The sequence below is a fragment of the Phasianus colchicus genome, chromosome 6 (assembly GCF_987193195.1).
Source record: "Phasianus colchicus chromosome 6, bPhaCol1.hap1.1, whole genome shotgun sequence".
Lineage (NCBI taxonomy): Eukaryota > Metazoa > Chordata > Aves > Galliformes > Phasianidae > Phasianus > Phasianus colchicus.
The window spans coordinates 36447096-36465307 of NC_143441.1; the positions used below are offsets into that span (position 1 = coordinate 36447096).

At 39.6% G+C, this 18212-nt stretch overlaps 1 protein-coding gene across 8 annotated transcripts in view; it reads left to right on the forward strand.

Moving 5' to 3' along the window:
* Positions 1–18212, forward strand: part of KIAA1217 (KIAA1217 ortholog) — a 345028-nt gene that overhangs the window by 110442 nt on the left and 216374 nt on the right. For 2 of the 8 annotated variants that reach the window (XM_090142964.1, XM_090142966.1), the window contains exon 1: positions 4020–4126. The exons of 2 other annotated variants lie outside the window; for them this stretch is intronic. In XM_090142964.1, coding sequence (XP_089999090.1) covers positions 4030–4126 — 97 coding nt within the window. In that variant the 5' untranslated portion in view covers positions 4020–4029. Of the gene's footprint in view, positions 1–4012; positions 4127–18212 lie in introns of those variants that run through there. 4 more of the 8 variants (XM_090142965.1, XM_090142978.1, XM_090142969.1 and 1 more) reach the window with 3 other exon arrangements.

Below are 18212 nucleotides of genomic sequence, written 5' to 3' on the forward strand. Positions count from 1 at the left end.
GCACTAAACTTTTTTTTTCACATTACATACCTGTCTGTGATTTGCGTCTGAAGTTGTTTTCCTCACTGATCTTGCTCTTTTTGTGCCTTTACATTTATTTCTCATTTTGTACTGAAAATATACACCATCTGGTTACTTGCTCAATTTTGTAAAGAAAAGTCTTCATTAATTTACGATTTTAACTTCTGCACCTGCGACTTCTATTTACTCACATACCAGTTGTCGCCTCTCAATGGCTTAGAAGCAGTCTGCTGGATATGAAGTGTTTGTGCACGTGTATCTCTCTTCTTTAGGAAGCTGCAGGTGAGCAGTGGGTGAGGAGAGATCTCTTATCAGCTCTTTTCCTGCAGACCTAGAAAACCCACATAGTGAACCACATGGCATCCGCTACCAACTCTTTCTGCTTCACATGCTAAAGATCCTCTACCATACCCAGCTCTTTATGTGGGAATGTAAACTCGGACTTCATGGGTGCCCAAAAAAGGAAATTTCAAGCTTTCCAAATGCTTTGTTTGGATTAATAACATCTCTAGTCATGTTTCTTTAATCCTGGGGGCACAACCGTTACTTAAGTTAATAGCAGTATAATAACCTGTTTAATATGCTACAGTAAAAATGCCTTCTCTTAGCTAACTTGTAACAAATTTTCACTCTTGTACTTCACCAGTAATTTATTTTCTAGGCAGAAAAGAGAAGGCTTGTATTTTGAAACTAATAGAAAATTGTTTTAAGCACTCTACTGAAAGTGTACAGTATTCTAAAAATATTACTTGTATACAACATGTGGTTATTCAGAAGTAGAGACTGCACTGTTTGTCTGCCTTACACAGTAGAAATTAACATGAGGAGTGACAGATGTGATTCATTGACTCAAAGCAGTAGAAAACTTCCCACAGCAGTTCACCAGAACCTGACAAACTGAACTTCATTGGTTCTTAGTGGTGTGTTTGTTACATCAGTTTGAAGTGCCTTTCCTACATAGCTCAAGTTGGCTATCTGAAATCTAAGAGAAAAGGAGCTGGGTTGGTTTTGGTATTGCTTTTTTTTTTTTTTTAAAAGAAAAGCAGTTCAGAAAGAGTACTTTGGGGCTTCAGAAAGCTGTTGAAAGCCTTGATGCCTGGGGAATTCATTAGAATCCTGTGCAGGGGGTGGTAGCGTGGCAGGGGGGTGTCAGCCCAGGGCTTTGGGGTGCTGGGCTGGGAATGGGTTTGCATATGGAATGGGTTTATGGGCACCCATAGGCCATGTGTGCTCACGCTGCTTTGTCCCATGGATGAAGTAATTTAGTCTGCCTAGATCCAACCTGAAACATGACCAGCTTTGCAACATAGGCTTTTGTTTGCAGATGTGGTTGTTTTTGTGTGCTTTTTTTTTTTTTTTTTTTGAGAGAGGCCTAAATATATATATGCTCATAGTTGAAATCACTAGTTTCACGACTAAGAGCCTTTAGAAGAACAAGGAAGGCCTCTTATTTATTTATTTGAGAATGCTGTGCCACAGACTATTAATACTAGTATTAATAATATTAGTATTAAGTATTAATACTAAAGGGGAGTAACGACCAGAAAGGAAGCATATTCCCCACAGGGAAAATCAGGCATGGGATAGTTTAATGGCTAGGACATTGGAGAAAGAAGACTGGGCATCTTCTGTCAGACAGATTTTAATTTTAAAATAGATTATAAGTAGGTTCTGAATATATTTTGGCAATACAGAATCATGGAATGGTTGAGGTGGGAAGGTACTTCTGGAGATTGCCCAGCCTGACTCCCTGCTCACGGCCATGCCAGGTGCTGAACCCATCCAAGAACAGAGAACTCACCACCTCTGTGCTCAACCTGTGCCAGCACCTGGCCACCTTCACTGTACAAAACCTTTTTCTTAAGTTTAAATGGTATTTTTTGTGTTTCAGTTAGGCTCCTGCTTTGCAAGGATGCTGTTTCCAAGAGCACCATGTTTACACTAAGGGTGCTTAGTTAGAGTGATTCCAGGAGGATTTCACGTTAGCAGTGCTGATTTCAAAATAAAACCACCATTGTTTATGTTGTCAGTCAGAGCTGGATTTTACATCACAGTTGTCCCGTGCTTCGGACAATTAATATAAATTATGCATATGGAGTATTGGAGCCTATTGTATCTTCTTAAAAACTGATATGCAGAGAATATTTGCGATTGATAAAGATAACATAATGGAAGGCCTTAAAAGTAACTGTGCTTACAAAACAATTCAGTTTTTTTGAGGGAGTGACAGCCTTTTGTAGGCTTGGTGCAGCAGAGCTCTCACATGCTCACTGGCTCTCTGCTTCTTCTCTGCCTTCTTCACTCATTTCCCACTCCAGTCGTGTGATTAACTTTCCATTTATGCTCTTGTTTCATCCCTGCTTATTTGCTCCATTTCTTTCTGTGTGACCTACTGTGTGAGCACTGTTCATCAGCCCAGAGTTCCTCTCTAGTCTGTCAAGTTCCTCCTCAAGCACTGAACTCTTTCCACTCAGTGATCTTACGGTGTTGATAAAACAATATGCACAATGCCATCAATACTGCGGCAAAGCTTGTTATACAGCACTTAATCTGTCCTGTACTTGATGGGGCAACAAAACAATAGACAAAATGCTTTACACAGGAAACATAAACAATTACCTCTTTAATGCGAGACTCTTGAGAAAAATATATGGAATTAACATGCAAAAATTTCACTGCATTGCTTAATTATCGTGGCTGGAAATGAGGAATGTCTGTAATAATTTAGTCACGTGTTCCTGTCTTTCTGCTTCTTAAGCATTTCTGTTAAGTAACTATTAGTAGTTTTGCTCTGGTAATATTGATTTGTGTATGTTAGTTCTAGCCTTGAAATAAAAAGGTCCCATGCTGGTTGCCTGGGATGTTGAATAGTACATTTTTAATTTAATTGTGAAGCTTTTACCTCAGCTGTGATGTTTTCTCTGGCTTGCACTGTTTGTTGTGTTGGTTTTTTTCCCTTTGGAAGTTGTTTCCAAGATGACGGTGAATGGAATTTTCTTTTCATGTGCCCAAATACTCTGAGTCTTGGCACCATTCACAACACAAGAACGCGGCTGGCAGAGAAGTTTGTTAGGCTCTGCCCAGGCATTTCCAGAGGAAAGCACCTAGGAGCTGAGGCTTGAAATAACATTGCCTGAGGTCAGGAGTTAATTCTTTGGAGAGGCAGTAAAGAACATGGTTATCTGTAGTATGCAAGAGGCCAGGGATTCTTTAGGTGTACATGCAACAGTGAAAGAAAGAAAAAGTATGACAGGCAACGTTCTGTGCAGTGTTAATTCTTAAGCAATGGGGTTAGTAATGCAGGCTAATGATAAGGGATTTAGGCCACTTTTTTTTTTTTTCTGTGAGAGGTGATACTCATTTGACAATCCTTCATTTATTTGGGGGAATTAAAAAATACAGCGGTGGGAAAATATGCATCGCTTAATCCATTTTAAGCTCATGCCTTGCTCAACCCAAGAAACACACTCTTGGTATCAGGCTTTTAACATATAGCACTCGAGCAGCATGGTTTTGATATTACAACAGAGCGGTCCCCCAGAGCAGGGGAGCATTCGTCTGTTGGGAAAAGGAGCACAGGGGGTCCTGGGGCAGAGGTGCCCCACACCTGGGGAGGAGCCCCCGCATACCCCAGGATGAGCATCTGCTCCCCAGGGCGCTGGGCTCCGCGCAGAGCAGTCTCGCCTGCGTTCCCCTCGCAGGCATTTGCATTCCACAGGTCTGGGAGATGTGGGCTGCGTGACCACCCCGCGCTGTTGTTTAAAACTGCTCGGACTGGCAGCACGCCGCTGCAAACCCAGCTGCGCTGCACACACCGCTCCCCAGCCTCGGTGCTGGGAAGGATTTCTTAGAAATTGCTTCTTGGAGCAGGTAAATTCCTGCAGAGTCAGAATGTCCAAACCCTCGCGCTTGGCTCGACCTCTCTCAGCAAATACAGCTCCTAAATCACCTCTGTCTCGGAAAGAAGACTTTAACAGCCGATCGCGGAAAATTAGTTTAGGTGAAAAGATGTTGAGAGCTGGCAGTGAAGGAAACCTGGTGAAACAGCATCAGCAGGTGGAAATCACAGAAGTGCTTGTGCCACGGAGGGCTCCGTTGCTGAAAGGTAACCATTTATTCCATGCTGTAGGATGAATAATTAAATGCATTTGCAATTATTGGTTTTCTAATAAGTCCCAAACATCAATTATTTTACAGTTGTGTGCATGTGTGTCTGCATGTTGTTCCTAACTGACAGATTATGGTACATCACATATTTGTTTTGAAAATAAAAGGACTCAATGTTTCTGTTGTTCATTTGTGGCTGGGTGCTATATACAAGCTAGAAATGTTTGCCTATAGAAGTGGTAAATCAGAATGCTTTGCAGTCTCAATTCACCTGTGTGGTGAAGCTTTATTTGAAACGATAATTGGAAAATCTGCACAAGTGTCAGAAAGATTAAATAACGTGAGAAAATTCACATCAGTGCAGTCAGAGAATCCCAGACAGGGAAAAAAACTCCTGTCTGTGGGTCCTAATCAGGAGGCTATGAGTTGGTTTCTTGTACAAAAATTGAACAGCTTAGGAGTACTTCAAAAAGCTTACATGCTTTTAGAATGCAAACAAATGTGGACACTAATGTAAGATTACGGTCTACTCTCAGTTATCTGTTAAGCAGTGGGCTGCAGGGACATTGCTACTGCCTCTTAGTTTTTGTGGCATTGCTTCTTAGAACTAACTGCACTGAAAAGTAGCTGTTTAAGCTGCATGGTGAAAAATGAAGGCAAATTTCCATGATACTAGGAAGTAATAGTAGTAGTATTCTAAGTGGACTTGTAATAGATTTGATATTTAAATATGAACAAGAGGTAGAACCCTTTCAATCCCAAATAGAAATCACTACCTCTTCCACCCTAAATCCATAGGAAGAAAAAATCACAGACCTTTGTAACTTGAAACTATTTTCCTTTCACACATATGGCATCCAAGGTTACAGTTTCTGTTCCTGGCTGAATGATGTTTAAAATATCTTTTTTTTTTTTCTTCCCTCTGCAATGTGACTTTTATTATTTCCCAAAGAAGGGAGAAGTGATGACACCTAATCTTACTCAGGGAGATGGATGATCTGTTTGTTTCTACAAAGGAAACTGGGTCTGAAGCACTTTATTAAAGGCAGAAGAGAGCAAATAGAAAAACTGGAGATGGGAGGGCCTAAACTTCTGGTCTCACTCAGAGAATGTCTCGCTTGTTCAGTGATGTAATGTGGAAACCCATTTTTGATCTTGGGATGTATGCAAGAAATTAAAACCTTTATTTGGGAAAAAGAAAACAAACAGGCATACAGTTTTTTTCTATGTTGGTAACTAAATATTTATTGATGCCTTGCTGAATGGTGTTTCCTAGTCAAGTTGTACTAAATTTGGAAACTTTCCTAGAAAACCCTGCAATGGCACGCTTATGGTTTTCACTAAGTTAAAGGGTTTGAAAAAGCAGCTTGTCCCCTCGTGTTATCTCATTTATTCAGTGCCTTGAGAAAATGAAGGTATAAAGGATTCACAGAACAGCAAGCGTGTCCTTTTAAGGGATGGGATTTTTACAGAGCTCTGGGGCCTGCTTTTACTCATTTTGTTTAAATGCTTTTGGGCTATCTACCACTTTACAACTGACTGCAAGGGTTGCACTCACTGCTCCATGTTTTAGGTGAGATTTCTCCAAAAGAAACTTGATAGCCTACTGGTTATCAGAAACATTGCAACACTTTCAGTATTTATTGCATTAGGCTTACTGTTTTCTGGAGCATGAATTAATCCCTGCTCTGTACTGACTCTCTGTATTTTGATGATTTGTGTACATTAGCCAAATGTTACAATGAGTTGTTTTTTTGCAAGGGATGTGGAAGAACAAATATTGATATTGCTGAATTATTGCAAAGGAGATGGAAATGTGAAGTCTGGGCTTACCTCCGAAAATGCAGCTGGCCCCAGATGGAGCCAAAGCATTGGTTAAACTGATGGGGAAGATGCTGTTATGCAAGATGTGGGTTCAGAGCTGGATGGTGGCAGAGTGGCAGCTATGTCAGAAGCTAACAAATTGTGAGGTACAGAAGCCATGGGGCAGTTCCTGGAGGATAATGACACGTGCTGAAGGTGCCGTGTAAGTAGCAGCTAATGTGCATTGGTGTTGTCTCATAAAGGAAACAAGGGGAAAAGGGAAAGGTGCCAGAGGGCAGATATGGGCTGAATATGGTGGCTTAAACAGGCGATGTGGAAGGGGAGGCTGAGAGCTCCAGTGGGAGGAGGATTTAAGTTTGGTGGAATACAAATAACAGAGGGTTGGGTTTTCAGAACAGGTGAATCAATGGCACTGGATTAGGAAAATTTCAGAAGGCTCTGCCAGGTGGGGAGCAGGGTCCTGAACAAGCTGAAGTGACCTGCTTGACCAATCTTTGTCTGTTGTCATACAAAGTGGTGAAACCCTGTGGCCCACATTTGTACTATCTCATATAATCCTGCTCTGCATGGGGCAGCAACCTGCAACCAGTTGAGTTCTACTGGTGAGCTTAGTGTGTTTCTGACAGCAATATGGTGGCATTTCTTGTATCTTTGAAGCTCTATTAAATTAAAACCAAAGAGCTGCCATGCATGAATGGTGTCAATAAACAGCTCTCCAGCACAGCTAAGTGCTTAACAGACGGGAAATCCAAAACTGTGCTTACACTTTAAATGGGACTGTAAAGCATGATGATTCATTTTAATTGTGGTGGTATGTAGGGGCTTTTTTCTGCAGGATCCCTGCCTTGTGTTGTGCAAATGATAAGTTATGCTCAACTGATAAGTTGGATTACACAGGCAGTGAGGCAGATAGTGGCAGAGAAAAAAGGCCTTATAATTAAAGCCATTAAAGGCTGGAGTGGATTTATCTCTGCCTCTGCCGCAGAGCTCTGTGTGATGTAGGACATACTGCGTCAACTTTTACAGGTGAATACTGGCTGAGTGGATTTACTTTTTGTTTTGCTTTCTGGGTCTGCAAATCTGAGACCACGGGTCATATTTGCATTGCTGAATACCCATAATGGCAGTTGAAGACAGTGACAGCTGTGATTTTGTTGCATAAAATACTGTCTAATATAAGGGACATGAGAAGGTCATCTTTAACTTATCTTTTGCACTTTTCCTGAATTTAATGAACATCTTTGATCACAAATTCTGCATATGCTATCTTCTCATCTCACTGAAAACAAAAGATGGAAAGGATGTAGAATAAGATCCTTACTTTAATAGGGACTGTTGTGAGAATGGCATTTTGTACTTGCCTGCTTTCATACATGATGAATACTGAGGCCTAAGCTGCAAAAATTCTTGCTTGATTGTTAGGTCAAGGTCTGACAAGCAGGTAGCACATAAACCCCCAAGTCCATGCCCTGAATGCAAACTCAACACTATTGGAGGAGTTCTATGAAGCCACAATGTGCTGTGGGATGGAGGTATATGGCCAGGCTGCCATTTCTCTTTGGCCAGCACAGAGGGGAAGCAGTCCTGAACGTGCAGCCATCACTGCTGTGGAGGGTTCTATCTTTGTTCTTTACTTTGCAGACTATGATGATTGAAATGCAACTCCAACACATTTAGAGTAAAATTCTTTGTGTCTCATATTCAGTTGATTCCCAAACGAGGCAAAACTAGTTTGTCCCATCTGAAGTTATTAGACTGGGTACAACTGACTTTAATTCTAGATACAAATCTGTGGGCTCTTCAGGCAAAACAAGCAATAACACACCATGAGAGGTGGAATTAATTATGACTTTCCCATCATATTTTTATGGCAAGCTCAAATAGTGACTGTATAATCCATATATGTACTGCTAATTATCTCAAAGTTTGTTATGGTTTTAAATAAAGAAATATTCAATCATGGGCAAAGTTTGAAAATTATTCTTTCTGATATTCAAGTAAAACCTATAGAATTTTTAAAGGCCAGGTAATCCCTCAAGAGCTTCCATTTCACAGCCTTTCCTGACAGAGATGTACCTACAAATACAGAATGCATGTAAGATTATGGGTTAAAATTTCCAAAAACCTTCACCAAAAAAAAAAAAAAAAAAAAATAGCAAAGCAAAGAATATGTTTATTTAGCCTACAGTATTTCTCTTTCCTCTGCAACTGTTTAATATTCATTGAGACAGTTAAATGCAGATCTTATAAGCACTTGTATATACAAATGTTCATTATCTTACATATTTAATAGTAGCTGTCTTTTTTAGCACAGAACATATTTTTCTGCTTTTAGAATGCATATAAACTATGTAAAATGAATGTAAACTGCAGTCAAACATAAATCAGAAATTTGACTGTATTGTACAGTAGTCTGAAAACCTGTAATGAAACCAGGGTTGGTATCAGATGTGTGCATTCCAATATGATTTACTTGTTCAAAATTTCAAGCTTGAGACACACAGTTTTGCAAATCGATAAGGCACGTATTATTTCATTTTAGTATATGAGTACAAGAAATGAACAAAATATTTTGAACCTTTTGATACTAAAATACAAAAGGAATCTGGATAAAAACTTCTCACACTGGAGAAGAACATTATTAAAATACCTCTTGGAATTTAAAAGTGCACTGCAGAAACAAGGATCAGTTGTGAGTCTGTGCACATTCTTTCATCATCCATGTACATTTATTTCCATGGCCATTGCTGCTTGGCTTCACCTGGAGAATGAACAGGGAAATAAACCATGCTTCCTTCCAATAAATAGAATGTAATATATTAGCTAGAGTTATGGATATCAAAAACTGAATGCCTGGACATTTTTTATGTGACATATGTTGGGGCAACTACTGTTCTTGTTTGCTGTGAGGTTATGAATCAGACCAAAGCATAAAGTATACTTTAGCCTTCTTAAACAATTTACTGCAAAACAAAGAAACAACAAAAACTGGTCATGTCAAAACACTCTGGCAGTTCTTTCATCTGCAATCTTTTTACTTATTATCTGAATTTGTGCAATTATGATGGAGAGGTAAGTTTCTCAAAAAAAAAAAACAACTTTCCTCTATGCTGTATAGGATACTTTCTCCAGTATTTGACTGTTACTGTCAAATACTACACATCTTTATTGTTCTGTAATTTTTTGAAAATTACTTGGTAAATGGAGAAGGAAGACCTGATTATCATTATGTTCAGAGAAAAGCTGCAGTGCATGCTCAACTCTTCCTATCCATTAGAGAATTCATGTGTGGGTGATACTTTATGAAAACCACACACCAGGGGAAAACTCAGGTTGTAGCTCACAGCTTAGCTCACCAGAGAAGCAAATTCAGACTGTAGAGGCGATTGCATAAATTCTACTGGAAACATTGTGGAGCTTAATGCATGCTGCAGTCTAATTCATTTTATAAGGTCAGTAGTCAGTCACCTAAAAAAAAAAAAAAAAAAAAAGGTGCATTGGAAACCAGGTTATAGTAGTTGCAGTGCTTACAGAACTATTCTTCACTTGCATAAGTGTATCTACTTCAAAATCTCTTCCTTTGGACCTGGTAGAATTGGAAGGAGAGCATGATACATCCCCTGGGGAAGCTCAGGATCTTGTGTTTCTTATTTTATACGGTCTAATAATATGGGTTGGGGGAAAATCGCACCAAATCCCACAACTCCAAAAGACTTAAATCATCAAAACAAGGCAATTTTGGACAGACTACAATTTCTTTAAGGGTTGATTTTTTCTTTAAATTGTGGTTCACTGCAATCAGCCAGAGGTTTTCTAATTTAAAATAAATTATTGGGGATATGAATAGGTAGCACAAATTGTCGGAACTTAGAAGTACCTGTTGGACATAAAGTAGCAATACCTTTTTGCCATGCATAGGCTGCAAGTTAATATTTAATGTAGAGTATGTAACATTTTTGTGTATGCAAAGTTTATACTAGTTTAAGAATTGAGTGTTATGGTTCAGCATGAACAATAGTATTTCAGGACATGCTGGACAAACCTTAACATTTAAATCTGGATTTTGCAAAAGTTGGATAAGAAGCTTCAATAATATTGGTCTCATCTGCAAAACCCCCTACTGTCTTGTCATTTCTACAAAATACTTTCTCTCCAGAGCTAATGCTGCAAGTATAACCTGTATCATTTTTAACAGTCTTGTTACCAAGGCAAGAGCTAGAGTTTTGAATTGAAACTGGATTCAGGTTGTGCCTTTATTTAAGGTTTTTGGATGTTCTAGTAGGTTAAAATGTTTCTTGTGAGTTCAGTTTTAATTATACAAATACAAGGAATTGTATTGTCATACAAGACAAGGATTGCCCTCCAGTTGAGAGTTTCTTGTTTGAAAGTGGAAAGAACATCATGTATATGTGACAGAAGTAACAACTCCCAGGTATAAAATATGCCCTGTAATTGGTATGTTTGTCATTTCATTGTGGTGGATGGGTTGTGGTATTCTTCTAGACAGAAATGTGAGCTCCTATCATTTGTTGTTGTTCTTGCCTGCTAATTAAGTGATGAGGTTGACTGAACTTTCTTTAATTCTCATTCTCAGAATTAATGAAGCCATATTGTTTGAGTTTAGAAAGCAGCACGGAAACTCAACTAATCCAGTAGAAGGTCGTAGAATGATGGGATTACTAGGGTTGGAAGGGACCTTAAAGATCATCTATTTTCAACTCTCCCACCATGGGCAGGGTTACCAGCACCAGCTCAGGCTGCCCAGGGCCCCATCCAACCTGGCTTTGAGTACCTCCAGGGATGGGGCGCCCACAGCTCTCTGGGCAGCTGTGCCAAGGCCTCACTGCCCTCTGAGTAAAATTTCCTTCAGACGTCTAATCTAAATTTCTGCTCTTTTAGTTTGGGAAGTTTGTTGATAAAAACAGGCCTTGATATCTATAGTATGATCAGTGAAACGTTTCCATCACCGGCCTACCAAAGAGTCTCATTGCTACTCTTCAGAGTCTCTCTGGTTAGCCCACATTTCCTCTGCAGTGTGATTTTTCAACTGGACCTGGACCTCCATCCTTGTGAGGAGGCATTATGTTAATTTCCCACAGATAAAAAAAATTGTAGGTCCTACTGCAAGTGCATTATTTTTGGACAATGTCATAGTAGTGTTTTTAATTTCTGATTAACTTCTGGATCTATTTTTGCTATTAGTCATCTTCCAAATCTTATAGGCATGTAGAAGGTTGTGGGTTTTTTTTTAGGTTGTGTTCTTTTTTCCCTAGCTGGGAGTGATGATTCATCTTAACTGCTTTCAATTCCTTAATCAATTCTTGTGTTCTAAGGGTAAGCCCTTAACAATGGCCCCTTTTGAATCTCCTGAGTGAATTCAGGTAAATATTAATAGTACAGAAATTTTCATTAGTTCGAGGAGTACCCTAGGATGAGATTCATGAAATCTAGCATACTACCTGTTTTAATGCTTCTCTATTTAGATTTTGTTACTGGTGTTATTTATGAAATATACAGGATCATAGCTTGCTCTCAGTGAAATCTGATGTAAGAAGGGCATTCAAAATTCTGCTTTCCCCATACTATTTTTTAAAAACTGTCTCTCCCTGCTGAATAACAGGTAAATCTTTTCTTAGTCTTTCTTCTAATTGCTAAGGTATTTAAGGAGTAAGTAATGACCAAGGACTGCTGTTCTTTTTAAATAAGTGGAGAAAACTGAGGACCCATTTTCCTCCTCTGAAAAAAAAAAAAAAAAGAAAGAAAGAAAAAAGCAGTAGTTATTAAAACAGTATTAAAAGGGGGAAAAAAAGAGGCAAAGCTGCAAATACCAAAAAAAAAAAAAAAAGTCAAACCATCTGGAATGCACAGTTAGCAGGCTGGACAGATGCAGAGTATTAATATCTAGACATTTGAGAACAGACAGTGTTGTGCTATTACTGAGGAATACGTGTTTTACGATAGCCATCTCCTGCTTACATTGGCTGTGACAATGTCCTGGTTTAGATAACATTTACCTTGTGCCTGATACTCCAAGTTGGAGAGTAGGGTGGTATCTGTACATAGCAGACCCTGGACGTAGCAAAAGCTTTGTAGGCAGTTAGAACTTTGGAGAGAGACCTCCTCAAACTGCTGCCTTCCAAAACTTGGGTTCATCTGCTGCATCTATATCTGAGCTAGACTCAACTCAATTGTTTGTATAAACTGAAATCTAACTTTGTAATGCTTCTTGTTCAGAGATGCAGAGGAGGGAGGTAATCCAAGGATGTGAGCATAGCGATGCTGTGCAAAGTGCTTTGCACTGCCTGGCCAACACACATCTCTGAAAGAGACTGTCTGACTGGCAGCATCCCAGCAATAACCTTGCAGATCCTGAGTGGGCAGTAAGGATCTGGAATTTGCCTCACCTCCTTTTGTGGCTGCACGTTTATCTGTTGGCAATGATGTAAGGCCTAAATGCTCCCTGTGTCCCATTATGTGTGGATGCCACTGCCCAGGGATTAGAACCTATCTCTTAAATCTCACTTCTAAATGGACGCCGGTGACTCAACCTTTTCCAGTCACAAACTTTAACACAACCTTTCATTTATGACTCCTGTCTTTTAATTATGGCATTATAGTAAGTACTGAACATTGGGATGAGTTGTTCAAACAGTAACTAAAGGCATTAGAACTAATCCAGCAGTTTGAAACCAAAGCCCAGGCTCCCCCAAAAGCATTTCCAATCCAGTAAGTCATGTGTTCTCCTATAAGTTATTATTTTGTAGCGCAGATTTACCAATGTATGTATGAGAAATGATGACACCATGGCAATGGTGACACCATGTATGCAGTTTGTGAATGAGCTCTGTAAGTTCCTGCATTGGCTAGCTATTTTCCAGCCTGTGTGTCACTTTGTGGAGTGCCTGTTGTGGCTGACCATGTGTATGCTTTCTGTAATTAACTGAGACTCATCTGCCACCTCCAATCCCTTTCTTTTATTTCTTTTTGTTAAAGTGTAAGCAGTTCTGTGATCCAACTTAGATCTTTGTGCTGATTTACCTCTTCTGTTACCTTTTGATCTCAGTTTAGATAATTATGCTTCCTGCTTTTCAAGCTTGTGATGGCTTGCCTTAAATACCAGTCTCGACCTTGCTAGCACTCACTGACCTCTCCTTCATGGGACTGTATAGCTCACAGCCCCGTGTTCAGCAGTGGTTTGTGGTGCCCACACCACCAGAGGCTTGGTGTGGGGCCAAGATACAGCTTTTGTGCAAATCAAGTGACTGATTTGGAAAGATTTGTCTACACAACATCAGAAATCCTTCAGGATCAAGGAAATTATTTAAATTGAACCAACTTGAATGGTGGTGATGCCAGGATGCTAGCACCAAAACCTTTCTTTGTAGATCTCTGTAATGCTTTATCATATTTATTGTCCAAAATTAAGTCAGGGTAGTGCTACTGGCAGCTTTTTGCAAGTGGAAGGAGATTTGGCAGCAGTGGGCAGTCTTTTGCTACCTAATACAGATGTTCAACAAAAAGAGGGTGGGATAGCAATTGTCTGTGTGTATCTATATTTATTGTCAAGTCAGTGAGGTTCCTAGGGAAATCACGAGGTGGGGAGGTGTTCTTTCAACCTGGATTGCTGCTGTCCCCATGCAAATATTCACAGGTCAAAGCAAGCTCCAGTAATTATCGCCATTTGGGTGTGTTGTTCTTCATATCCCTCTAGGCAACTAAGGACAAGAACAACCTATCACATGCAGGGAAGAAGTCAGGAGCATAGAACAATCAGAACCTGCAAGTGAAGGAGGCTTTCCTATCACTTGAGTCAATCCTTACATAAGAGCATGTGGTGAACATCTTCACGCAAGTCACTCGTGCAGCTGGGTAAGCACATGCAGCTCCTGAGGATGTTTCTAGGAGTTACGGTAGTGATAGTAGTTGCCATATTGCATTGATTTATGTGCAAGTCATATGAGTTGTAACTCACAGCTTCAGTTGGTTCATGAGTTCCACAAGACTCACAAAGTCAAGGGATCAGGGTCTGCATGTTGCATGAGTTCCCCCTGGGTGCCTACTGACATAACCTTCTCATACACACTTCTGATCTTGTAATTTACTACGGGAGTATTCAGGGTTGCATTCTTGTCTACTAGGACATGGAGCTGCTCCCTGAATTCATCCATAGTTCAGTAATATTTAATACTAATTAAATAATAGTAATAATTTCTGTATTTTCCTCTCAGTAGTGACACAAGAGTTAAACTTCAAGCGCCAAGTTATAACTAACCCCATGAATTTATGATTTTCTTGTCTCTTCCCTTTTTAGTCCATAAGCAGAAGTCTTATTACAGGTGACAGGGTAGAGATTTTTACAAGCCCTCAGGGAAAATATTGGCAGCATGTAGCAGGTGCAGCCTTAATTTTCACTCTTGATCTCTGCATGTTTAAGCATACAGTGCTAACACCGGTTCGTCTTTTCTTCCTCAAAAAGTTGTGTAGTGCTTATCATTACATTAAGTTTAGCCATATCCATGGCAGTTGGAGCTGTTCTGTGCTTCATGGCATGTAAGAACTAATATCTTTATATCCTATATAATCTATATATTTACTATATAGAATAATTCTGATTAAATGTCATCTCACAGTGGAAACCCTGCCAAGATACTTGTTTGAAAGTTAAACCTGAAGTTTGCCAATTGCTTTAAAATGATGTTGATAGGTTGTGTGGCCAATGAGGTGGAGCATTCAGTAAGTTCTCGGGCTGTGTTCAGAGAGATAGGAAAGGGAGTTTGCCCAAGTGTTCTTATCTCATCAGGAGGCACACTGTATCCCATTGCAATAAGGAAATGCAACCAGCTGATAGGACTAGATATTCTTGCATCATTAAAGAAGCTAATATATGAAATGAAAGATCTCTTAGATTGTACCACGACTATTTAAAGAGATTTTGTTAACCCTCTAAAAAGTATTTGAAGGAGTTTGTTTATGGTTCTCTTCTGTATGCTTTCTTAGAGGACATGAAAAGCAGGCACTTCCAGTTTTAATAATCTGAGACACATGTTTGTTGTAGCTGCCATGAATGCCAGTGGTGAAGATGGAAGGGGGTGACTTACAGGTAGTGTCAATGTGAAGGTGCAATCTGCTTGTTGCCAGATCAGAGGAGTCTGATGATGAAAAGGATCGAGTGGAAAATGGAAGGCAGTGTAAAGGATAATGTGTTAGGAAACTCATTAGAAGCTGGATTCTGACTGAGTCATAATTTGTGTGTCTTGTTTTCACCATGCTGATATATGGCTTAAAATATTTCAGGGTTCTCAGCAGTTAGGATGTTGTAAAAGATTCTGAAATTTTCAAATGAAAACTTTTACAGTGTTAATGGGGAAACTGAATGAAGGTCTAATAAGCTGTGTTGAAGATGGTAAAACAATGTATAAGATCTCTTTTAAATGATTGCTAAATTACTCCTACAAAATTTGATACAAATATCTTCTTAGTCATAAATGACTTTCTAAAGAGTACATTCAATAATGCTAAAGTCTATTCTAAATACTTGAGCTCTGATTCTGTAAATCATGAGAAAAATTAAATGTTCAAATTTTCCAAGGCTTGATAGACTTATGTCTGAGCCCTGGGCTTTTCTCTTCTACTTTCTCAGTTCACTGAGACTGGGTTTAAAATAGACTTGAAGTAAAGAAAGCAAACACTCCCACCATTTGTTATATTAAGTGCCCTTAGCACAGGCAAACCTAGAGGAATCAGCAGTGTGTTTAAGCCCCTTAGGAGCCTGATAGCTATAGATAGGGGAGCAAGATACTTATATATTTGTCACAAGGGGAGTTCTGTGAAACTGTCACAGCCCTTCTCAATTTTCAGAAGAGCTAAATACCCCAAATAACCAAAGAAAACTTTGTTCATTAGGTGACGCAACATTAATTGGATCCTACCTGCACTGGTGCTAAACATTCTCATAAGCATCATTAATTTTCAGGTAGTTTGACTAAGCCAAAGTAATGTGGTATTCAGTAGTCCCACTACATGGTCACAATATTCACAGAAAACTCTATTTCAGTTTTTGGTGTGTGTTGATGTTTCTTGATGTGTCTTGGGATAACCATCTACATAGAAATGAAGAGCAGTGAGTTGTACTAGCTAATTCAAGTGATTACTCCAGTATTCACTTTCCAGGCAAAATTTTTTGACTTGGCATGCAGGAAGCCCAGAGTCTGTAGCCTTGGATTTATAGTGAATAAGGACTATGGTTTATCCTAGCCTTAACAAAGTTCTTCTGCATCAGAAATAATAGTTATTCATCTGTTTTTTTCTTTTCTTTTGCATTCATCTATCTATGAGACTTGGGGTATCTTTCATTTGCCTTTAGCAGGCAGACTGAACACCCACTTGGGTGTGTGTAATTATCGTTGTTTCTGTCTTGTCATGAGCTTAGGAGCTGGGACAGCCTTCCCCTTTCCCTTCCCCCCCAGCTTCACACACCCATTGTGCCAGCCAAGGGATGCCAAGGCTCATTTCTGCATCACATCCCTTGAGTAGCAAGTGAGTGATATGCAGACCGAGTTTGGCATGCCACGGCTTCATCTGGGCAATTGATGAACTGCAACCACAAGCTGTGATGAGGACACTGATACTTTATTGGATGCGGCTGTCCGGCAGGTGTGTGCGTAATGATAGTAAATAAAACCGATCAGCAACATGTCAGCATGTTCAAAGCATTGCAGTAATGTAATACATTCTGGCTTAGGGTATATTTACTCTCTCTAACATTGGTTTTTAAAATTGCAGCTTAGTTAATCTAACGGTATGACTGTATATTACAAAAGGTCTTCTCTTTCTATGGTAATGTGAGTGTTGCCTTTAAGAGGTTCTGTTATTTCTTTCATCCTCTTTCCAATGTTTGACTCCAAAGAAACTCTTCTTTTAACTGTTTCTGTAGTTTGTAAAGAAATGTGTCCAGTTATTAAAGCCAGACATGCCATTTGTTAAAGGAATTGCATCCTGTGAGGCATCCTGCGGAATGTTCCTTTCATCTTTTAAAAACTGCTTCAGCTAAATAACACAGGTCTTCTGTCTCCCAGACTGCATTGATGAATGCTACAATACTGACCTGAAAATAAATGGGTGCTTGGCAGCAGCATGCTCCTCCCTGCTACACCAAAGTTCTGATATTTTCTGTATGGTGCAAAATGCCTTATGGATTTTGTATCTGGACAAGTCAGCATGATGCATTTGAAGACAACACTTATGGTTTCTTGAAAGTTTTCTCATTATAAATCTCCACTCCCTGGGAAATCATTTTGGAGGTCAATTTCCTGCCCTCTCTTGTCTGATTATAGCCAAGTAGCAAAACAAAGTTGTAATTCATTAAATGAAATTCCACTTTTATGTAATGTCTGTGCAACATCACTGCAGACATAAGACTTACAGCAACTTGAGAAACAGCTTTGCTTTGAAAGGTGATGGGCAGCCTTAATTATAAGCAAAGCTACAATTAGACTTCAAGGAAAGAGTTGGGTAAGTCGCATAAATGTATTGGCTCTCTGCTGTATATCTTGTGGGCTCTCTGTGGCACCTTCATCCTAACATCAAATGGCGTTCCTGAGGCCAGCAATGAGACCAATACATCTTCTGTCAGAGCTGCTATTTGGCTTGGAGCAGAGTGCTAGAGCTTCCTTGTTTTGTCTGTCTCCTTCAAAGCTCAAATGAAAAAGAATTATTGTGGTTGGTCTTAGTATGTATATAGAGAAAGCTGCCATAAAGCTTGGATGTGAGGTGTGAGAGTGTCTCAAAGTGAAGCTGGTGAGAAGGGATGTTTTCATTAAAGGCAATGTTGTGAAACTACACAAGTAGCGGTGGTACTGCTGTGGGCACTCTCACCAGTACCATGTACTCTGTTTCAGATGCAGCACTAAAACTCCTAGGAAACAAATCAATATTAAACATTGTCTGTAAGTTTGTTTTTAGAAGAATACAGGGAAAAAAAAAGGTATTGAGAGCATATAGAATCCTTTTTGAAAAGTCAGTAGAACAGAGAACCTCATTGTGCATGAAAGGTGAGCAGACTGTGAAGCGCTCAGCCTTAATTCCCCGCCTAGGCAGTGGGAGCTGTTTTCCTGCTGACTTTTGTAGGACTTTTGTATAAGCCTCCCAAAGCCTGGTGTTCAGTCAGGAGTCATCTTTAGCAAGGTATAAGTTTCTGGGAATTGATCTAGGGTAGACTTAAGTTTGGCTTAGCAAAATGTATAGGACAGTGACCCGCAGGA